This window comes from Papio anubis, chromosome 13 (assembly GCF_008728515.1).
Source record: "Papio anubis isolate 15944 chromosome 13, Panubis1.0, whole genome shotgun sequence".
In the NCBI taxonomy this organism is placed as follows: domain Eukaryota; kingdom Metazoa; phylum Chordata; class Mammalia; order Primates; family Cercopithecidae; genus Papio; species Papio anubis.
Genome location: NC_044988.1, coordinates 105,552,205 through 105,575,335, shown reverse-complemented (window position 1 = coordinate 105,575,335; position 23,131 = coordinate 105,552,205). Strand labels below are relative to the sequence as shown.

General features: G+C 57.8%; 1 protein-coding gene across 10 annotated transcripts in view; it reads left to right on the top strand.

Annotated features, from left to right (window-relative positions):
- Positions 1-23,131, top strand: part of LOC100998684 — a 53,077-nt gene that overhangs the window by 21,497 nt on the left and 8,449 nt on the right. For 8 of the 10 annotated variants that reach the window (XM_031654713.1, XM_031654712.1, XM_031654710.1 and 5 more), the window contains 11 exons: positions 853-965; positions 5,634-5,710; positions 6,052-6,159; positions 7,318-7,442; positions 7,576-7,667; positions 14,192-14,268; positions 14,799-14,932; positions 16,208-16,295; positions 18,709-18,993; positions 19,857-20,008; positions 22,320-22,465. In XM_031654713.1, the coding sequence (XP_031510573.1) occupies positions 853-965; positions 5,634-5,710; positions 6,052-6,159; positions 7,318-7,442; positions 7,576-7,667; positions 14,192-14,268; positions 14,799-14,932; positions 16,208-16,295; positions 18,709-18,993; positions 19,857-20,008; positions 22,320-22,465 (1,397 nt within the window). The remainder of the gene's footprint in view (positions 1-852; positions 966-5,633; positions 5,711-6,051; positions 6,160-7,317; positions 7,443-7,575; positions 7,668-14,191; positions 14,269-14,798; positions 14,933-16,207; positions 16,296-18,708; positions 18,994-19,856; positions 20,009-22,319; positions 22,466-23,131) is intronic. The other 2 variants (XM_031654707.1, XM_031654708.1) reach the window with 2 other exon arrangements.

Here is a 23,131-nt window from a genome sequence, read left to right as displayed (position 1 = left end):
AGGCTCAGCACACGCCCCAGATGCAGGCTCAGCACACACCCCACCCACAAACCGTCTCTCTGTGCACCCCAAAGACCCCTCATCCCAGTAGCACTGCCTGCCCGTGCCTGGCAGCTCTCCCTCACCACTCAGCCACCTCCAGGGGAAAGGCCAGTGGCTACACCTGGCTCCTGGCTCTGTCAGCCTTGCGTGCTGGCCAGCCTGAGTGGGGGCAGGTGTGTGGGTCCAGCCATGCCTGCCTCCATGGTCACAGCCTGGGTGCTCCCCAGATAGGTTGCCCTGAAGTCTCCAGTGCCAGCCTTGAGCAGAGGGGTGAAGGTCACAGCTGACGTGTGACCCCATTCTGCTCTAGGCCTGGTGGGCAGTGCCCTTAGTAGATGGCAGAGGTGGTCCCGATGACCACGCTGGCTGGGGAGACTCTGACCTTGGCCCTGGGGACCGATGGTGGCCATGGAAGCTGACCGTGCACACCCCTGCTCTCCCTGGGGTCCGAGTACAGAGCCCAGAGCAGCCAGGCTTGGCACCGGTGCTTACCAGATGTGGGCTGGTAGCCTTGCCTCAGCCCACACCACCATGCTGGGACACATGCTCAGGCCCCACCTGCTCACCCCTGCCTCCCGCTCACCCCTGCCTCCCACTCACCCCTGCTTCCTGGTTCCCAGGCCTCAGGCTCTTCCCCTGCCAGGCTTTTGGCCCTCGGGTCCCATCCTGGGCACACTGTTGGGAGTCTGAGAGCTGCTCCAGGCCACAGGAGCCCAGCTTCCTGCTCAACGAGGGCTGTCCCCCAGATCTCCCTGCCTCCTGTCTCCTCCACGGGCCTGGCCCTGCCATGCGTGTGCCTGTGTCTTCCAGCTCACACGCGGGCCCAGCCACGCTGCACCCTATTTGGGGCTCCCTACGACTGGAGGAGATGCCGTCGGCTGGAGGGGCAGACTCTGTGGCGCCCTGGACCCCCCAGAGCTGCGGTAAGGGCGACCCTGCAGACAGGCCCTGGGCTGGCTGGTCGGGTGGCCAGGGGCATCCGCTGAGAACCCCTTCCACTGCCTAGCACTCGAGCTTGGCCCTGTGGGGTAGAGAAATACTTTTCCACATGGAGAGCATCCACGCCTCGTTATTAAAGGTTTTGGAGGCTTTCGGGACCCTCTGCGTGCTCTGTGCTCGTCACGCCTGCAGTGATGGGGGCTGGGTGGATGAGACCCACGTGCTTATTTCATGACAGCCATGCCCCATGCCGCTGTGCTCATCCCACCTCCCAGGGCGCTTCCTTACAGTCCCATCAGCCTGGATTCGACTTTTTTTTCTGCTACTGAGTCTTTTCATCCTGGGTTTCCAACAAGCAGTGCCCACTGCCTGGTGCCCAAGGGACCCAGCAGTTGCTGAAGCCCTGGGCTTGAGGCCCTTGTGCTGGCGTGGGCTGCGCTGTGGAACCCTCCTGGCAGGTGGGCTTGGCAGGGCAGCTGGAGGGGCTGATGCAGCCATGGGAAGTGAGTATGGACTCAGAAGGTGGGGGACCCCTTTTGCTGCTTCATCGTTGTCTGTTGATATTCTTCAGAAGAACAGGTTTTGAGCATTGGAGTAAAACATGTTCATGTCTAGCTGGGGGAGAGATGGTGGAAGGGTGCATTCCGAGTGAATGGGGGCCCCCATCCAACCGCTACCCCTGGACCACCATCCCAGAACAGCCCCAGATACATCCTGCACCCTCCTCGGCTGGCAGCGGGGAGTTCTGAGGAAGGTTCCTGCCGCAGGGCCAGTGCCGGGGGCAGGGAGGAGGGTTTCAGTCCTGGGATGTGGACGCCACGGGTTGGGTTCAAAGCCTTGAGCTGAAGCCCTCCTGGAGGCTGCTTCCCGGTTGGTGGGGGGCTCCTCGGGTCCTCCCCAACTGACAGCGTCCTCCCAGGGCCCCGGAGCCACACCTGGCAGCTTGAGGGAAGCTGTTCTCTGTGGACCAGCAGAGAGGGTCCTGTGTGTTTGTGCACGTGCATGTGTGTGTGCATGCTTGTGTGTGTGTGTGGAGGAGAGGGCCTGTCGGGCTCACACCTGGAGCCCTCTGAGGGAGGAAGGGTCTGCGTCTTCCCCACTCTGGCCCCTCCCCTGGGAGACTCTCCCAGTCTCCAGGACGTGGGAGCCTCTGCACCTCTGGTATGCACCTGCCCCTTCCTTCCACACACACCCTCTGAGCATCACTGCCTGCCTGGCACTGAGGGAGCCGGCCCCGGCTCTTACAGTGCCTGTGTTTCAGGGAAAGTGGACAGTAAGAAGAAAAGCAAGGGAGGATACACAGTGGATGGGATCTGAGGCATGAGGCCAAGGGAAGAATTCAACAGGAAGGGGCAGACAGCTCATGTGCTGGGGGGCGTTCAGAGTCAGGAAGGCCCCTGCAGGCCTCTGGCCTTGGTTGTTTATGCTGTTGTAACAGAATCCCAGAGACTGGATGATTTATAATGACCAGAAATGTATTGGCTCACAGTTCTGGAGGCTGGGAAGTCCAAGAACAAGATGCCTGTGTCTGGCGAGGACCTTCTTGCTGCATGAACACAGAGAGGAAGGCAGGGGGGCGAGAGGGGGTGGGATTCCCCCTTTTATAACAAACCTCCGCCCACAATGATGGCATTCATCCATTCACAAGGGTGGAACCCTCATGACTGAATCATCTCGTGGCTGAATAGCCGCCTCATGGCTGAATTGCCTTGCATTTCAACATGAGGAGGGACAAACGTTCAAACCATAGCACCACCTTTCCTCTCCCCAGGAAGTGCAGCCCAGGGAGGTGCAGCGAGCTTCCCAGGGTGCCCAGGGATGGGCTGGGATGGGGCTCTGTTCTCCCACTGCTGGATTTGCTGACTTCTCACTTCCTGAAGGCTGGATGGGCAGGGGCTAGCCAATGTGAGTCATGGACAGTTCCAATGGCCACAGGACAGCCGCCTCTTGGCCAGGATCTCCCAAGGGGGTTGAGGTCAGAGTCAGGCTCTGCCTTCTCCTTGGAAAGGGCAGCCTGAAGGGGCAGTTTTTACCCCTATACCTCATTCACCATCCTATGGGCGGAAGGTGCAGTAGCCCCAGGGGGACAGGCAACAGGACTCTATTGGGTCTAACTTTTATGACTGGAGGCAGCACTGTCCAGGAGAATCTTCTAGACATAAACACCTACACCAGAGCTGTCCAGTGGAACCTTCTAGACTCAAACACCCAGACCAGAGCTGTGCAGTGGAATCTTCTAGACTTAAACACCTAGACCAGAGCTGTCCAATGGTAGCTTCTAGACGGAAACATGTAGACTAGCTCTGTCCAATGGAACCTTCTAGACTTAGACCTGAGTTGTCCAATGGAACCTTCTAGATTTAAACACCTAGACCAGAACTGTCCAATAGAAGCTTCTAGACTTAAACACGTAGACTAGCTCCGTCCACTGGAACTTTCTAGACTTAAACACGTACACCACACTGTCCACTAGAAACCTTCTGCAATGACGGAAATGTTTCAGATTCTGAGTTGTCCAATATGGTAGCTACCAGTCACATGTGGCTGTCAAGCCACGAAAATGTGGCTGTCAAGCCACGAAAATGTGGCCAGTGTGACTGAAGAGTGGCATTTTATGTTTTATTTTTTGTGAATTTAAGTTTAAATGTAAACGACGGGTGTGGCTGCCAGCTGCCATGTTGGACAGCAGAGCCCTGGCTCTCAAACTCCGCAGCCCCCACCGAGGGCATGGGTCCTGTCAGCCTCATTCTGGTTTGAGGCTGTGACTCCCCAGGACCCAAGCCACATGACTGAGAATGTAGCTAGTTAACATCATCACCACCAGCAGTGACGGCAGCTGCCGTGTGCCAAGATCTGTCAAACTGTCCCATTGCATCTTCACAGCTACCAGGGACTTTGGGGTGGCACATGGAGCTAGACTTTTTGGGGCTCCTCACCCATTGCTAGAGGAGTCAGGGCACTCATTGGGGTGACTCCTGCAGTCTCTGTCCAGCCAGGGCCATGCCCAGCTCGGGGACGGCTCGCTTTCTCCTGGGTCACAGCTCAGAGCTCAGGAACAAACAGCTCATGTCCCGCCATGTCCCCTGAACTGTCGGGTGCTGATGTGGCCGGTGATGACCAGGACTCTCCCGCCTCAGGCCACAACTGGGAGATCTTGGGGGCCACGGGACTGTGGGGCTCGCAGGAGCCGGAGGGGCATTTGGTGGGGCTGGGGCCCCTTCGCTGGCGTCTGCCTCTCTCAGGGCCATGAGACAAAAGCAAAGGATGGTTTCTCCCCTTGGCGAAAAAGGAATTTCAGCTCAGAACAGATGCCTGAACCAAAACCAAGAAGTGTAAGAGTGTCTTCACTTTCCATCATCACCAGTTAGATGGGGCCACAGCGGTGACCGCGAATGCTCAGTGCACGCCAGGTGGCCGGTGCTCCGGCTGCTCGCCGGGTCTCGGTGCTTTGGGGCGTCCTCTGGTGCTTTGGGGCGTCCTCTGCTGCTGTGGAAACGCCCAGGGACCGGCTGAGCTGTGTGGTTCACGGCTGAGCTGCTCCGTTCCGGGAAGGCGAGCAGTCCACTGGAGGAACCGCCGGTCTTGGGGCAGTCGGAGTGGGGATCCTGGTCTTGGCTCCGTCCGTACACTGGGCGACAGTGACCAGGGCACTCATCGCCAGCCGTCACGAGGCCCCACCATCTGCAGACCCCATTGCCTACAGCGCCTCCTGGTGGCAGCCTCCGTGGGGCCAGGAGCTCCAAGAGCGTGCAGAGTCAGAGCTGGGACTCGGGGCCACCACGGAGAAAGAGAAGCCCCCTCCGCTGCTACTGGGGACTTCACTATCCAAGGAGGAGGCTGAGGTTTTCATGTCCACACTCTGGACCAATCCCAGAAATTCCAAGGAGAGCCCAGGACTTGTGCCGGTGCTTACATCAGCACCCACCCCCTCAGCACTCGCCCACCCCGTCACCACCCACCCACCACCTCAGCACCTACCCCCCTGTGAGCACCCACCCACCCTGTCTGTACCCACTTACCCCCTCAGTACCCACCCACTCTGTCGGCATCCACCCACCCCGTTCGCACCCACCCTGTCATCACCCTCCCACCCTGTCCACACCGTCAGCAGCAGCTTCTACCTGCTGAGTGCACAGCCAGCCTGTACCAAACCATCTCCTTGGACCCTCGCACAAGGGAAGGAGGAACCTCTGTGTCCCCACTGGGGTCTGACTGACAAGTGATTCGTTCAAGGTCACATGGCAAATGCTTGACGGACCCGGTCTGTCTGGGGGCAAAGCCCATATGCTGGGCCTGGGCCTCTGCCCTCCCCACAGACTCCTGCCATGCACCCTGGAGTTGGTCCTGGCCGGGGTCAGGCAGAGACAGCCTTAGCGGGGACGAGGAGATGCAGCGGGTCTCTGTGTCCTTCCGTGGGGCTGCAGCCCTCCCAGCCCTTCCTCGACATGCAGGGCAGGGGCTGCTCTTGATGGAGTTGATGCCAGCTGGGCTCAGGAGTCAGGCCGCCTGCACTCCTGGCCTCCATGCCTCAGTTTCCCCGCAGGTGCAGAGGCTGTGTTAACCCGCTGTGCCATGGTGCGCCGAGGCAGCGGCGAGGGGAGGCCTGGAGAGTGGCCTGGGCCACTCAGCTGCCCCCCTCCGTTGTTCCACAGGTCAGCAGGAGGACCCGTGTGCGAGACACCTTCCCAGCACCCAGCGGAAGACCTCCAGCTTTCTGGATTCTCTGAAGGTTTGCCCCAGGCCGACGACAGCTGGGTCCCCTTTCTGCTGGGTGGTGAGCCGGGGGCAGCCTCTGTCTCCCAGAGGCCAAGTGGAAGAGGCTGTAATGCACAGACTATAGAATTTAGAAACAGGGTGGCCGGGTGAGAGGGAGGGGACCATGCAGGTGGCAGGAACAGACGGAGGGGCTTCCCGGGCTGATGGGGAAGCCCCTGGCAGGGAGAGAAAGTCGGTGGGCTGGAGGGAGGGGTCCTGCCCAGACATAGGATTCCTCGGGGTCACCCCCGAGGAAGGGGCCCACCCTCCCTGGCTGGGGGCAGCAGGAACCGTGAGCTTGGGTTCTCCCTGCAGCTGGACCAGCAGAAGCGGGCATTGGCCCTCCTGCGGCGGCGGGCAGAGCTGGAAGCCTGGGAGACACAGCAGACTCTGGATGGGCTGCTCTTCAGGAGGCAGCTGGAGGTAGCGGCCGCTTGCCACGGGGGGAGCCCCTGTCTCTGCAGGAGGTTGGGTGGGAAGGTCAGTCACACTGGGAAGGAGTATGGAGACTTCCACGGGAACAGTGGGCACCCCTCGCCGAGAGGAAGCGAGCCAGAGGCTGGAGCTCCCTTTAAAGCAAAGTCTCTGTGCAGAAACAGGTTTCGGCCACTTGTGTCCTCGGGGCACCGGCACTGGGGGTGCCACAGCGGGAACCAGATCTGGGTCACAGATGGCCACTGGGGCCTCCCACCTGTCCGTGTCCCAGGCTTGGTAGGCCCCTGAGCCCTGGGCTCTCCATGGGCGCCTATGACCCAAAGCACGTGTGGTGCTCACACCCCAGGCAGGTCTCTGGCCAGAAGGGAAGGGGCTTAGCGTCTCCTGAGCCGCCTCTGCACGGCCGTCCTGCGCCAATAGCGTCCCCTCCGATGGGCAGCTCTCACTGTCCGGGGTGGTTCAGCACCTGCCCCATGAGGGGACAATGTCACCCAGGCCTAGGAACGGTGACCCTGGCAGGGCATCGACTGGGCGGCTGACAGCTATGACCTGGCTGGAAGAGATAAACCTTCTGGGAGGTGGACCTGTCTTCTGTGTTTGGTTCAGGGGCCGATGGTGGGAAGTACATCGACGGTACATGTTGGGGGGCATCTCCAGGAGAGTGATGGAAGTGTGTGCATGCACGCGTGTGTGTGTGTGTGTGCACGTGTGGGAGTACACATACAGGCGACCTCAGACCCACAGCAGCACTGACACCCTGCCCTGCATCCCTGCCTGTTCTCTCCCTGCTGCCGGCATCACAGGCTTTGCTCCCCTCCTGTGCCTGCCCTCCCAGCACCCCCAGCCGGGACCGGAGCTGGGGTTTCCTTCCCACCCATCTCCGTGCAGCGGGCCCCCCAGCTCCCACACCCTCCAGCCCTGGCTGGGCACCAGCCACCCCTGCTTCCTTGCAGTGGCCTCTCCGGGAGGCAGGAGGGGACCGTCAGCCCCGCTGGCAAGATGGACAGAGAGGCCCCTGAGGTTGGAGACTTGCCCAGCTTCAGGCTCCTCCTTGGGACCGGGCTTGGCCTGACCATCCCGACCCAATGCCCACAGTTGTGGAGCCGCCTCCTGCGTTCTCCACACCACGCCTCCCACTCCTCACAGCAGCTGATGGAGAGACACTCGACCCAGGCCGGGCCAGAGGAGGCGTTGAAGCTGGAGCAGCCTCCGATTTGCAAGGACCAAGAGCCGACCACAGCCTCTCAGAGCACAGGGACAGTCACACCCAGGTGAGGCCAGGGGCTGGGGCTGGACACCCCCTCCCAACGTGGAAATGCAGATTGGGGAGTCTCTGGGCACAGGTAGTGGGGCGGGCACTGCGGGCGCTGGTGCCAAGTCTCCTGGGCGTGTCCTCACCTGTAGGTCACACCCACCTCTGGACACAGATGCTGCCACGTCCTCCCAGGGTCCCGAGGACAGACCAGAGAGTGTGGTGGCCAAGCCAGCCTCTGCAGGTGACAGTGTCTTCAAAACCCCACCCAGGCCTGAAGGCAGGCAGAGCCCTCAGCCAGTGTGAACCCAAAAGGGGGGAACCGAGGCAGGCACACGGCAGGGAGGCCCAGAGAGCTACAGTGGCTGCCCAAGGCCATGCAGAGTGGGGCTGGGATCTGCCGTCAGGTCTGTCTGACTCCAGCACTCACGTGACTGACCCTTGGGCAGCCCTAGCCCCTGGCATCCCTTGAGCCCGGGGAACTGGGTTAGACAGCTGGTGGACACTGTCTCCACCCACCCAGCCCGGGGGAGCTGTGTCGGGATCTCAGCAGGAAAGCTTCCCTAGAGCTGGGGGACCAGCCTGACAGGAAGGGAGGTCCACAGCCCAGGGAGGGTGAGTGTGGCAGCTCGGTCCTCCGGGGCTTCCGCCAGGTGACTGAGCACAGGCCGCTGTTGGCCTTGCTCTGGGACAGACGGTCTCGGTTCCTCTGAGCTGACGTGACCCCCAGGCTGGCCTCCAGGTGGCTGCCATCTCCTGGAAGCCTGGGTACAACCTGTCTCGGTGTCTTCGGGAACAGGAACCCTTCCCTGGTTCCAGGCCTGCTGATACGCCCACTTCTATTCCTTTGAGTGGCTTTCCCTGGTGGGAAAGGTCTCTGCACAGCCTCCCCAGCGCGGGCTGCGCAGAAAGCTGGTCCAGACTCCCCTCCCGTGTGATGTGTGTCAGCAAATAAGGAAGGGTCTGCGTGCAGGTTGTAGGGATGGCGCGGCGAGACCACCACAAGGTGATTTTAGCCCTCAGTGTGATCATGGCAGATGTGGTGACTTCCCAGCTGGCCACAGTCACCCCATCTCCAGGCTTGACACCTGCTGCGTATTCCTAGTTTAACTTCATTGTGTTCACAAAACACATTCGTGTGAACCTCATAATGTCCAGACTCGGGTTTTAGCTGGAATGTGGTCTACATCAGTGGGTGCTCCTTGAAAACAATGTCTGTTCTGTTGTTGCTGGGGGGAGCGTTCTGCAGTATCACTTAGATCAAGTTGGTGGATCGTGCTCTTCAAATCTACTGCATCTTGGTGGATTTTCTGCCTAACATTCCTATCGATGAGTAAGAGATGGGTGTTGAAATATCACATTGCGATTTGCCGAGTTCTCCTTGCAGTTCTAACAGGTTTCACTTCATGTATTCTGAAGCTCTGACATCAGGCCCATAAACACTCAGGATTATTATGCGCTTTTGATGAACTGACCCCTCTGTCATTGTGCAATAATCCTCTTACCCGCAGCAGTATCCTTCACTTCAAAGGCTACTTTGTCTGATATTAATACAGCCACTCCAGCTCTCCTTCAACTGGTGTTTCGCGGTATCTCCATTGTCATCCTTTTACTTTCCATTTATTTGCATCTTTGTGTTTCAAGTGTGTTTCTTACAGGCAGCATAGAGTTGGATCTTGCTTTAAAAAAATCAGTCTGGTAATCTCTGCGTTTTAATTGGGGTGCTTACACTATTCACATTGAACGTGATGACGGATGCGGTTAGGTTTTCACCTGGTTATTCTTCTTTTGTTCTATCTGTCCCTTTATTTTCTTCTTCCACTTACTATCTGCCTCCCTTTGGATTAAGCAATGTTTTTTATGATTCCATTTTATCTCCATTGTTGGCTCAGGAGCTATAACTCTATAATTTTAGTGGCTGCTTTAGGATTTATGCTAGTATACACAGTCGACCACTTCACTTATAGTACAAGGCCAGTTCTTCTTTCCTGGTCATTAGGTTGTTGTTGTCATGAATTTTATTTTAAATGTTTTGTTTGTTTTTTGAGATGGGGGTCTCACTGTGTCACCCACGCTGGAGTGCAGTGGTGAGATCTCAGCTCACTGCAACCTCTGCCTTCTGGGCTCAAGCAATCCTCCTTCCTCAGCCTCCCAAGTTGCTGGGACCACAGGCATGCACCACCACCCCAAGCTAATTTTTTTCTCTTTTTTTTTTTGAGACGGAGTCTCGCTCTGTCGCCCGGGCTGGAGTGCAGTGGCCGGATCTCAGCTCACTGCAAGCTCCGTCTCCCGGGTTCACGCCATTCTCCTGCCTCAGCCTCCCGAGTAGCTGGGACTATAGGCACCTGCCACCTCGCCCGGCTAGTTTTTTGTATTTTTTAGTAGAGACGGGGTTTCACCGTTTTTGTTTTTTTGAGATGGAGTTTTGCTCTTGTTGCCCAGGCTGGAGTGCAATGGTACGATCTCAGCTCACTGCAATCTCCACCTCGCAGGTTCAAGCGATTCTCCTGCCTCAGCCTCCTGAGTAGCTGGGATTACAGGTGCATGCCACCATGCCTGGCTAATTTTTGTATTTTTAGTAGAGACAGGATTTCACTATGTTGGCTAGGCTGGTCTCGAACTCCTGACCTCAGGTGATCCACCTGCCTCGATCTCCCAAAGTGCTGGGATTACAGGCGTGAGCCACGATGCCCGGCTATTTTTATATTTTTTATAGAGATGGGGTTTTGCCATGTTACCCAGGCTTATTTTAAATGTTTTATAAACTCTGCAATACATTGTTATCATTTTGTTTAAACAGCCAATTATCTTGTTAAAAGTTTTAAATGATGTATGTGTTTACAGGCTTGAGCCACCGCGCCCGGCCGGGTAGATGTAGATTTCTAACCAGCATCCTTTTCCTTCTGCTGGAAGGACTTCCCTTAGTATTTCTGGTGGTGCGTGTCTGCTGGTGTCTTTAGCTTTCAGATGTCTGAGGACACCTTCATCTCATCTCCGTTTCTGACGTACTCTTTCCTGGACATAGAATGCTAGATGTGGTTTTTCCCTTTCAGTACTTCGAAGACATTGCTCCATTGTCTTCTTGCTTGCATTGTTTGTGACAAGAAATCGATTGACATTCTTCTTGGTTCATCGGTACATCACCGTGTCTTTGTTTCTCTAGCTGCTTTTAAGACTTTCTCAGCTGGGCACGGTGGCTCACGCCTGTAATCCCAGCACTTTGGGAGGCTGAGGCAGGTGGATTGTGAGGTCAGGAGATCAAGACCATCCTGGCTAACACAGTGAAACCCTGTCTCTACTAAAAATACAAAAAAATTTAGCCAGGCATGGTGGTGGGCGCCTGTAGTCCCAGCTACTTGGGAGGCTGAGGCAGGAGAATGACATGAACCCAGGAGGCAGAGCTTGCAGTGAGCTGAGATCGCACCACTGCACTCCAGCCTGGGTGACAGAGTGAGACTCTGTCTCAAAAAAAAAAAAAAAAAAAAAAAGACTCTCTTTGTTACTGGTTTTGAGCTATTTTATTATGATGTCTTTTGTTGTAGTTTTTCATTTTTTCATTTTTTGAAAAAATGGACTCCATTTTTTTTGAAATTTTTCTGAAAATATGGACTCCAAGTCCATATTTCTTGTCCTTGGAGTTTGTTGAGATTCTTGGACCTGTGGATTTTTTATTTTCTTCATATTTGGAAATTGTTTAGCCACTATTTGTTCAAATATCTTTTTGCTCCTCTTTCTCTCACATCTCCTTCAGGGACTCCAATTACCCATGTATTAGGCCACTTGAAGTTGTGAGCTTACTGAAGCTCTTTGTATTATTATTATTATTATTATTATTTTTTTTTTTTTTTTTTTTTGAGACAGAGTCTCGCTCTGTCGCCCAGGCTGGAGTGCAGTGGCCGGATCTCAGCTCACTGCAAGCTCCGCCTCCCGGGTTCACGCCATTCTCCGGCCTCAGCCTCCCGAGTAGCTGGGACTACAGGCGCCCGCCACCTCGCCCGGCTAGTTTTTTTTTGTATTTTTTTAGTGGAGACGGGGTTTCACTGTGTTAGCCAGGATGGTCTCGATCTCCTGACCTCGTGATTCGCCCGTCTCGGCCTCCCAAAGTGCTGGGATTACAGGCTTGAGCCACCGCGCCCGGCCCTCTTTGTATTATTTTATTCTTTTCTCCTCCTTTTTTCCTTTTGGATCATTTCTATTGCTACATCTTCCAATTCGTACATCTCTCCTTCTGCAGTGTCTAGTCTGCCCTTCATCCCATCAGGTGTATTTTTCATCTCAAGTGTTTTAATTTTCTTTCTTTTTTTTTTTTTTTCTTTTCTTTCTTTCTTTTCTTTTTTTTTTTTTTTTTTTGAGACAGAGTCTCACTCTGTGACTCTGTCGCCCAGACTGGAGTGTAGTGGTGCGATCTCAGTTCACTGCAAGCTCTGCCTCCTGGGTTCACGCCATTCTCCTACCTCAGCCTCCTGAGTAGCTGGGACTACAGGCATCTGCCAAAGCCTGGCTAATTTTTTTGTATTTTTAGTAGAGATGGGATTTCACTGTGTTAGCCAGGATGGTCTTGATCTCCTGACCTCGTGATCCACCCGCCTTGACCTCCCATAGTGCTGGGATTACAGGCGTGAGCCACTGCGCTTGGCCAAGTGTTTTAATTTTCATGAGAATGTGTATTCCATTTGGATCTTTTGGTTTTATATCCTCTGTGGCTCTACGAAACATCTTAAACATATGGGATACAGTTACGAAACTGTTAATGTCCTTCTCTGCCAATCCTCACACCCATGTTGAGCCTGGGTTAGGGCTAATAAATTATCCTGCTCACCATGGGTTGTATTTTCTGGTTTCTTTGCATATCTTCTGGACATTGTGAATTTTACCTTGCTGAGTGCTAGATATTTCTGTATTCTTGTAAACATGAATTTTTTTTTTTTTTTTTTTTCCTTTTGAGACAGAGTCTCACTCTGTCACCAGGCTGGAGTGCAGTGGTGCGATCTCAGCTCACTGCAACCTCCACCTCCCAGGTTCAAGCAATTCCCCTGCCTCAGCCTCCCGAGTAGCTGGGAATACAGGCGCATGCCACCACGCCCAGCTAATTTTTTGTATTTTAGTAGAGATGGGGTTTCACCATGTTGGCCAGGGTGGTCTCCATCTCCTGACCTCGTGATCCGCCCACCTTAGCCCCCCAAAGTGCTGGGATTACAGGTGTGAGCCACCACACAGGCCCCTATAAACATTATTAAGCTTTCTTCTGGACTGCAGTTATTTGGAAGTAATTTGATCCTTTCAGACTTTGCGTTAATAGTGTGTTAGGTTGATCTGGATCAATGCTCAGCCTGGCGCTAATCATTTCTGACAGTCAGGGCAAGAAAGTTCTGTGTATACAGCCTGCCCAGTGACCTGGGAGTGCTGAGGTCCTCCAGCCTGGCTACTGGAAACAGGTGTCATTCCCAGGCTTCCAGTCCCCCAGAATGCTTCTGTCCCAGCATCTGGTAGCTTCTTTTTTTTTTTTTTTTTTGAGACGGAGTCTCGCTCTGTCGCCCAGGCTGGAGTGCAGTGGCCGGATCTCGGCTCACTGCAAGCTCCGCCTCCCGGGTTCACGCCATTCTCCTGCCTCAGCCTCCGGAGTATCTGGGACTACAGGCGCCCGCCACCTCGCCTGGCTAGTTTTTTGTATTTTTTAGTAGAGACGGGGTTTCACCGGGTTAGCCAGGATGGTCTCGATCTCCTGACCTTGTGATCCACCCGTCTCAGCCTCCCAAAGTGCTGGGATTACAGGCGTGAGCCACCGCACCCGGCCAACATCTGGTAGCTTCTTGACATTTATCCATCAGTTCTCTACTGAATACTCCAGGAGGACGCTTCATACATCTCAGAGGTCCTCTCTCTGTGCAACTCTGTCCTCTCTGACACTCTGCCCCCACAAACTTCAGTTGCCTTGGTCCCCCCAGACTCTGCTGTCTCCTCTACCCAGGCATTCCTCCAGCTCAGCCAGCTTCCCCTCCCTCACCGTAGCCTGGCAACTCTCTCAGGCAGTGAATGGTGAGCGTCGCAAGTCTCACCTCCTTTGTTTTCTGTCTCTCAGGGATCACTGTGCTGTGTTGCCTCATGTCCAGTGCCTGGAAAACTGTTCTTTCATATGTGTGTGTGAAAAAAAAAAAAATATATATATATGTATATACACACACATATCTCTATATAAACACACATATGTGTGTGTATATTTATGTGATTTTTTTAGTTGTTACAGATGGGATGGTAAAGCCAAAATCCAGTCCTTTCTGCTCTCTTTGTGGGGAGGGAAAGCCCTTAAGGACTTTTAAGTATAGGCTCTTTTTCCATCACTCAGAAACAGAAGCATGGCCAGCAGCGGTGGGTAGCAGGTCAGCTACTTCAGCTGGGGATCAGGGCTCTGCCGTCACCTGCCAGCTCCTTGGTGCTGGACCTAGAACAGCCCTTCTCCCTCTGTGGGCCTCAGTCTCCCCTCCTGTAGAAGCGGAGCAGCTGGGCTGTCTCCCTGAGCTCCCTCTACCTTTTGTCTGGTCTTTCCCACAATCAGTGGGGTCACACACCAGTACCTCACATCAGGAGACTGCTGGTCCCTTCCCACGTGGTCTTGTGGATTCTTCGTGAAGCCTTGTGTGTCCGGGATGGGGTGGGGGCACTAAACTGCCCTAGACCTCCTACTTTTATGAGGCCCTCCGGTAGACATGGCCCCTGACACGGGGCACTTAGACCCCCTACATGACCGAACCATGGTGCTTCCTTCCTCAGAGGTGGGGGGCCCTGACGGAGCCCTCTCCCAGCTGCCCCTGGCCAAGCTCTTCCCTCCAGACAACCCCGCCCACCAGGTAGGTGGAGAGGTCCCCTGGGGGAGGGGCACAACTTCAGGGCCCAGCACGGCCCTGGTAGTAGGCCTCGGACCCAAATGTCCCTCCACTAAGAAGGGCCAAGGCAGGTTCTGGGTCGGGAGGTTCTTCCGGCCATCGCGTCACGCAGTCTTCCAGCTGACAGCTACTCAAGCCGGTTCCTCCCGCCCTGGGTGACAGAGCGGGGCAGGCATTTCAACAGGCTGCTATGGGCACGGTTAGCCCCTGCCCAGGTTGTATATTTTAGGGCAGGTGGCCTGGGCTTCCCGGATCAGGGCTGGTCGTGAGGCCGAGATGATGAAGATCCAGCCTGCCACGCCAGCTCACAGTCGGGGAAGCGGGGGCGGCATGGGAGATGAGCGGGGCGGGCAGTCCTAGAGGGCTTCTCGGAGGCGGTGGCCGGTGCCTGGAGCGGTCTAGAAGCTAGGCGGTGACGCGGCCCGCCCTAGTGGAGCCCCGCGAGGCCCGGAAGCGCCGAACCCAGAGCTTTAGGAGCCTTGGGCCGCTTCAAGCCGCAGATGCTGGAGCGGAGCCTGCGGGAGGAGGAGCTGCGAGCACAGCACCAGGCCGCACTGCTGCACCTGCGAGAGATGGCGCTCCAGGAGAAAACGCTCGCGGAGCTGGCCTGGCTGGAGCATCGGCGAGGGTGAGCGCATGCGCCCCGCCGCGGCCCCGCCCCGCCCTGTCCGGGTCCCTCCCGTGGCCCGACAGCGTTTTGAGAAACAAGGTACTGGTCCAAATAGTAATAGGTGTTTGCTGAAACTTAGCTAAGACAGTAAAGGACTCAATACACACAAAAAATACCCCCATCGTCCCAAAGATGACCTCTGAAATCATCTTTGCGCATACTTTGTTTTTTTGTTTTGTTTTGTGTTTTTGAGACCGAGTTTCGCTCTTGTTGCCCAGGTTGGGGTGTAGTGGCGCATGGCACGATCTAGGCTCACTGCAACCTCCGCCTCCTTCAAGCGATTCTCCTGCCTCAGCCTTCCAAGTAGCTAGGATTACAGGCATGCGCCACCACGCCCGGCTAATTTTGTATTTTTAGTAGAGACGGGGTTTCTCCATGTTTATCAGGCTGGTCTCGAACTCCCGACTTCAGGTGATCCTCCCGCCTCCGCCTCTCAAAGAGCCGGGATTACAGGCGTGAGCCACCGCGCCCAGTGCGGAGACTCTGTTCTGGGGAGAAACACACATGGCTATTGCCACGTTGCAAATGGGCGGCATGTGCTGTTTTGTAACTTGCGTTTTCAATTTAAATGTCAGGAAAACCTTTGTGTGTGTCTACGTAACCGCTGTAACACACAGGGCGCACCGGCGCAGAGACAGGGCTGTAACTCCCTTCGCCTGTCCCGGATCTCCGGGCCTCTAGGTTGTCCCAACTTTTTGCCATTATTAATGAAGATAGAGAGGTCATTTCCTTAAGGCAAAATCTTAGAAGTGGAATGACCGTGTCAGTGAGAATGCATTTGGAAGCCGCTTGATAATGCCACACTGGTCTCCAGAAAGGTGATTCCAGTTAACATCCTCACCCAGTGTCTGAGCGGGCCAGGCTGAGGGTGTTTATCCCATGATGGGAGCGGGGGTGGATGTGGGTGACCCCCACCTCCCTCCCGAAAGGACCCACTGGCCTGGGCTGGGTCTTCAGGGTGACAGGGGCTGCTCTCTGCCAGCCTTTGTCTCTTTAGACCAAAAGTCCAAAAGTGGCTGTGAGGGGTGGAAGAGTGACAGCCAGGGCTGGGGCCATCTGGCCACCCCAAGGCTGCCGAGCCTGTCCACACATGGCTGCCTCCTCCCCGGTGCCCGCACCTTGGGAGGGCATTCCAGGTTGATGTGGCTGACCAGGGCTGGCTGTGTCTGTGACTTTCTATATCCACTTGCACGGGCTGTCAAGAATGGCGGTGATGTTGCCACCTCCCCCCAGGTGCCTGGACAGCAAGAGGGACAGAGCTGTGCTGGCCGTGCTGGTGGAGAAGCAGCAGCAAGCCCTCAGAAGATTCGAGAAGGAACAGGTGGGGCCAGCACAGGCCTGATGGGTCGAGGTGGGCGGCACACAGAGGTGGTCCTGTCGTCTTCTTGCCTGGAATCTGAACATTCCCCAGCACCAGAGCTAAAGAATTCCCAAGCCCTTGCCACCCTCCAGAGCCATACAGGACCCTGCAGTACAGAAGGAGTGCCCATGGCCCGAGGGGGCATCACGGCCAGGGTGGAGGGTGGCCCTGTGGCCCTGGCTCCAGGCCAGGCTCAGCCTTTTGCTGGATGTCACCTCGGGCAAGTGGCTCTGTCTCTTGGTGCCTCGGTTTCCTCCTTGGAACCGGAGAAGAATAGTATCTGTAAGCAGGGGTTTGGGAGAGTTTAGTGCAGCCAGCACTTACCCAGGTGGATGTGTGCCATGTACGACCTCAGAGGACTTACCCAACTGCTCCGAGCCCAGTTCCCTCATCTGGAAAATGAGGAGAAGCCTGATGTGCGCATGCGTGGGGGCTGTGAGGGTGGTGCAGGTGAATCCCCGGCTGCACCTGCCAGGGAGGGGTCTCCATCTGTGGCTGCTCTTGCCTTCCTGCCATCGTTGTCACCAGGGCCTGGAGGAAGCCGACCCCCAGGGAGAGTCGGTGCTGGGTGCACACATGGAGAGGGGAACAGCTGCCAGAGTCAGGGCTTTGCCTGCGGCAGAGAGTGAGACTGAGGAGCAAGCCTGATAGCCAGAACGAGGACCCTTGCCGGCCCCCGCCCGGGTCACAGGCTCAAGGGCCCCTCACAGCTCGAGGCCACTGTGCCTGCATCCTCACATCAGTGTCCCCATGCTGTGGGGCAGGGGCTGGCACTAACACCCTTGGTACAGATAAAGGAACCTAACTGGGTGAGGCGGTTCACGCCTGTAATTCCAGCACTTTGGGAGGCCAAGGTGGGAGGATCACTTGAGCCCAGGAATGTGAGACAGGCCTAGGCAACATAGTAAGACTCCCATCTCTACAAAAACTAAATCTGCCACTACAGGTGGCCAATGCTTGTAGTCCCAGCTGTTTGGTGGGCTGAGGTGGGAGGATTGCTTGAGTTCGGGAGGTCGAGGCTGCGGTGAGCTGAGATTGCACCAGTGCACTCCAGCCTGGGCAACAGAGTGAGACCTTGTTTCAAAAAAAAAAAAAAGAAAAAAGAAGCTGAGCTGGGATGGGGGACTTACTTCACCCAGGACCCTCTGCTGGGAAATGGGGTCAGTGCAGGACCTTATGTTGACTGGAAAGCCTGAGATCGCCACCCCTGCCCTGGATGCACTGTACATACTGGGACTTGGGGTGCCAGGCATGGGGCATTCCAGGCGAGGGAGCTGGGGGAGGAGACCCAGGCTGCAGACCCATGCGCGAGTCCTCTTGGATATGGAGAAACAGGAAACGGCAGGCCCCACAGAGAACAATGCAGGGAAACAAAAGGGGCTTAGAAGGGGTCTGCTTGTCATCGAGGGGGCCTGATAGAATAGGCCCTGCCCAGGGAGCCCATGCGGGAGGAGCTGGAGCTGGCCAGGGCCAGGACGCCCAGCCATAGGCAGGCTGCATGTCATAGACAGAGACGCCCTGGTGGACGTGGGGTCTGGGACCCCCCAGCGGGGCCATGGACCAGACACCCGCTTGGTAGAGCCTCAGTTTCCCGTCTCCCTGATGAAGCTGCCTTCTCTCAGGGCGGGTGGGCAACGGCCCGTGCCTGGGCTCCATACAGGGTGGTTCCGAGGGTCCGTCCACCGGGAACACTGTGGGGAACAGAGAGAACAGTCGTAAAGGAGGGATGGGGTGGGGGCAGTGCCTGGAGCCTGGAGAGAGGGAGGGCGAGGCCCAGTCAACCTGTGCCAGCCCCGCTCGGCCCCGGGGAATGAATGCCTGTCTCCCTCCTGTCTCCTGCCGCCTGCGGCTGCCTCCTCCACCAAGCCCAGGGAAGCCCAAGGCCATGGGGGTATCCTAGGCCCGGCAGGAGGGGCAGGCAAAGGCCAACTGGAGGGAAAGGGAGGCCCCCCAGTGCAAGGGCCAGGGCGTCCGCCCAGACACCCCTTCCCTTTCGTTGGCCTTTTTTTTTCTTTTTTTTTGAGATGGAGTCTCGCTCTGTCACCCAGGCTGGAGTGCAGTGGCCGGATCTCAGCTCACTGCAAGCTCCGCCTCCCGGGTTCATGCCATTCTCCTGCCTCAGCCTCCCGAGTAGCTGGGACTACAGGCGCCCGCCACCTCACCCAGCTAGTTTTTTGTATTTTTTTTTTTGGTAGAGACGGGGTTTCACCATGTTAGCCAGGATGGTCTTGATCTCCTGACCTCGTGATCCGCCCATCTTGGCCTCCCAAAGTGCTGGGATTACAGGCTTGAGCCACCGCGCCCGGCCATTCGTTGGCCTTTTCCTCTGCTGGCTCCGGGGTTATGCTGACATCTGCTTCTTTTGCCTGCTCAGAGGGAAATCCAATACCTGCGCCACACGCAGCTGCTCAGGCACCGAGACAGGAAGCTGTTTCTGCAACATCAGAGGGACGTCGTCTCCGTGCCGGGGCCCGCAGGAGCCCTCCCCATCCCAGGGCCCAGGGACGCACTCCCCATCCCGGGGCCCGCAGACGCACTCCCCATCCCGGGGCCCGCAGACGCCGTCCCCATCCCGGGGCCCATGGAAGTCCTCCCCATGATGGGGCCTGCGGACGTCGTCCCAGTGCACGAGCTGCAGGTCCGGGCCAAGCTGCCGCAGGTGGGCGCTCTCGCCTGGCCTGGGGCTCAGCCCCAGAAATGCTGTACCCTGGGATCGTGCAAGTCCCTTGTAAAAATGCCTGTGGCCGCAGGAAGACTTGCTGGGGGGTGGGGTTGGGGGTGGGGCAGATGGAGGGAGGGAGGGGCCGCTGCTGGGGGGCTGAGGAGGCTTCCTGGATGGGGTGGTCCTGGCCAGGTCCTAGAGCAGAGCCAGACTTCAGGTGGGGGCAGCAGTGGATGGGGTTGGGGAGTAAGCAGGACTGGGGATCTCATGGGACCCAGGCAGGAAGGAGAGTGTGGCTGGAAGTTCCTCGGGGAGGCCAGCCCCTCGGGGACCCCAAGCAGAAGCTGCGTCCTTGGAGGGAGGCTCCGGCTCCCCATGTCCACCAGCAGAGTGAGGAAGCTGTGTGGACGAGGGGTGGGGGACTATCCCCAGGCAAGCTGTGTGCCTTCCCCACCTGCGCGTCTCCTCTGTAAGGCAGGGAGGGCAGCGGGCTCACCTGGAAGGTGGGGATGAGGATTGAATGATCTGAGCTCTCTGAAGCACCTGCTCCAGGCTGGACTGCAGGAGAGGAGACAGGAGCAACCTGATTCCAGACCTGGGCATGGGGGTCTCTGGCCGGCCTTGGGCAAAGACTCGTCATTCTGGGCCTCCCATCCATACCTCTCAGCGGAGGTGCAGGACCCCTTCTCAAATGAGAGGTCCTGTTTCAGCCTGGCACCCAGCGGGGAGCAAGCAGCCCCAGCACTGCACCAGCCCTGCCACAGCCACAGCCACAGCCACATGACACCCAGCACCGGCTTTTCTGAGGATTAAATGGGCAGAGACAGCCACGCCAGGCTCTCCTGCACCGTTTCTCACAGGGCTCCAGTCCCAGAGTCAAGGCCACCTGGGAGGGTGGCTCAGAGACAAGCCAGCAGCCAGAGGCCTCCCTGTGTCCCCTGACCCTGCGCAGGCCCAGCAGCCCCACCAGCCGTCGCCCCCAGAGCAGCCCCGCAAGCTCGAAGGCCAAACGGTGAGTTGGTTGGTCTTGGGGGTTGGGAGTCGGGGTCTGGATGCTGATGTTCTCCTGAGAAGCCTTTCCTGCACTGGGCGGCCGACTCACTCAGCCCCATCCCCACCTGTGCCTGGGAGGACGGAAGGGGGTGGGCTTTGAGGGCACTGAGGGAGGCCTGCTGGCCCAGTGGGTCTGGGCAGAAGCCAGAGCTGCCGGGGCCCCATGGGAGGAGCCCCAGGAGCTGGCTGCACCTTCCTGGCTCTGTGGCTGGCTGGAGTGTGGCCACGGGGAAGGTCTCCTCTTAGCCTGTTTCCTCACCTGGGAAATAGGGACGGGGTGCTCTCCCCCTCCACAGCTGCTGCAGGACGTGGTGGGGCACAGCCGGTGGACAGGCCTGGCTCAGGGGCCAGGGGTGTCACGTGTAGCCCTGGGCACCCCCTCCCAAGGTGGCTGGGGGCTGTTCTGCCCACCGGTGGCAGCTCAACCTTCTCTGAGTCCTGGCCATATGGCCGTTGGCCTTGGTTTGCAGCAAAAGCGCCTCATTAGAGAGCACCAGGGCTCTGCCTGGACTGTCCCCATGGAGCAGGGGAGGAGGTGTGATGACCAGGGTCACCTGGCCGAGAGCCTGGCCGTGGGAGGAGCAGCTGCTTTTCCCTTCAAGAGCCTCCCGGCTTCCTGATGCTGGGAACAGCTCTTCTTTCGGGGCTCAAAATGGCCCTGGAGGGCCGAGGAGGCCTCCTCTCCTTTGAGCTCAGGCCCCCAGGGCCGGCAGCCCTCAAGACTCTATCACAGACCCCCTTGAAGCAGCAAGCGGCGGGGCAGCACAGACCCAGGGGAGCAGCCTTTGGAGGCCCCTGCCTGCCTGGGGGAGCGTCCTGCAGCTCTTTCCCAGCCCAGAGGGGCCTCTGCAGCGAGGGGAGCTGCTGACCACTCAGCCTCGGCCATTGGCTCCGTGGCTCCTCCTCAAGCTTTCAAATAAACCTGGGCACAGACTGATCTGTCATTCACATTGCTGCCAGTTGCCAGTCCCAGGAATCTCTGAAGAGGCTTCCAGGCCTACTACCGCCACTTGGTCCCCCAGGGTTTGCTTATAGGGCTGGAGAGGAGGGGCTGGTAGACGTACGGTTGCAGACCTGGACCCCAGCGTGGGGGTCAGCCCACCCTCCTGGCGGAGGGGTACACCCTATGTTCGGCTTGTCACACCAGCGATGTGTAGCCCTGTCCACAGCTAGAAAATAGAGAAAAGTGAGGTATTCACAGAGAAAACTTTGGCTCCCTGGGACCCCACCCCCGAGAAGCTCACCTGTGGTGTTTTGCTGGGGCTCCTGCCACACAGGAGCAGACGCGCTTCCCTCCTTCATTGGTCCATTTGAGAGAAGCTCAGTTGTGAGCTGGGTGCCTTGGGGTTGGGGTGTGTCTATCTGCACCCCAGGGGAGCGAGGAAGAAGCTGGATGGAGCAGATGGAGCTGCCGCGGGGTCCTGCCCTGAGACCTGCGTGCCAAGGAGGGTGTAGGGGAGGGGAATGAATCCTTTAGGACATGGGGGTTCCTGGTCCCATTTTTATTCAGCCATGTTCTGTTTCTGGGGCAGCTCTGAGAGTACAGTACCTTGCTCTGCTTTGGGGGCAGTGCCAAGCCCTGGGGGCACTGCCCTGTCTCCCTCTAGAGCCTGTGTGGGGCACACACCGGTGTCAAGGTGCCTTCCCAGTCCTGCTCCAGCGAGAGTGCGGGCTCCAGCCCCTCAGCCATCTACCTTGGGATACGTGGATTCCAGGCCCTTAGGGCCACCCTCCTCTGAACCAGCACCTCCTGCTCACCCCTGGCCATCTGTGAATCCAGGGGGAAATGCTCAGGGGCACCCTTGGGCGGGAGCAACCAGCTGTGCCCAGATGTGGCAGGTGCCTGGGGGAGAAAGGGAGTCGGACGACATGTCGCCGGGCAGGCTCCTGAGAGAGCAGGAGTTTTCTTACCACCCCAGCAGTGTGACCCAGGCAGAGTCACACGGGGGGTGCCTGGAGGTCAGCGCAGGCCTGGGGTGGCACCGTGCTTCTCGGGAGCCCAGCATGTGCACCTGGGAGGCACAGTCCATCTCCAGGCAGAAGTCTGAAGGGGCCACACCCTGAGGAGAACACAGGTCTCTCCCACCCACCTTACCTGGGTGAGGGGGTCACAATCCTGTCTTCTGCTTGGCCACTGACCGCAGCCACCCCTGGATGTGACATGAGGTTGTTCCCAGAGAGAGGGTGCTGGTGGAGGTTGTGGCCAGGGCTGGACACCTGGGAAGGGGCAGCCGGGCGGGCGGTCACCTCCACTCTGCATGGCCGTGCAGCCCTCCCGTGGAGCAGCAGGATGTGATGCCGCCCCAGACAACCTCCGACGCAGATGGTCACCAGCAGCCTCCGAGGCCAGCGTGGGGCGAGGACACACATGACCCCCGGGGCCCACTGGTGGAGAGCGGCAGCCACGTCAGCCAAGGTAACGAGCAGCAGCGGTGACTGCCCAGGGACAGACGGACTCATTCAGTGGGCCCTGGGCAGTGTGGGGTGGCGTCAGGCTCAGGGTCAGGCAGGCCTGCTGTGCCCTACCTGTGACCGGGCCACCCCGGCCTCCCCGTGTCTGCGTCTCAATGCAGCAGGGCACACAGTGGGCTTGCCAGCAGGCAGGCCACCCCATGCACAGGCAGCCAGCATTCCCAAGATACACAGCGAGGGATGCACTGGCCGGGAAACCACCCAGACAGGTTCTGTCTGCGAAGGGCTCCTCACGGGCGGCTGCTCAGAGCCCCTGGGCCACGTGCAGGCCTCAGACTGTTGCCAGGCAGGTCCCAGAAACACAGGCCCACAGAGAGCCCCTGGCCAGGGCAGAAGGAGGATTCGGCAGGGCCTGCCCTGCGCTTGCCTCAGAGGCCGCCTTTCCCAGGCTCAGGCTGAGCAGACCCTCCGGCCTCCAGGCAGGGATCATGGCAGGGCAGAGAGCCGGATGTGGCCCCAGGCTGTCCCTGTCTCCCTCGAAGTTAGCTTGTTTGCCGTCCATCCTGCCAAGAACAGGGCAGTATGCGGTGACACCCTCCCCACTCCCCACGCACATCAGTCTCCACCGTGTTTCCCCCACCCCCCACCCCCCGCAGCTCCATTCTGCCCC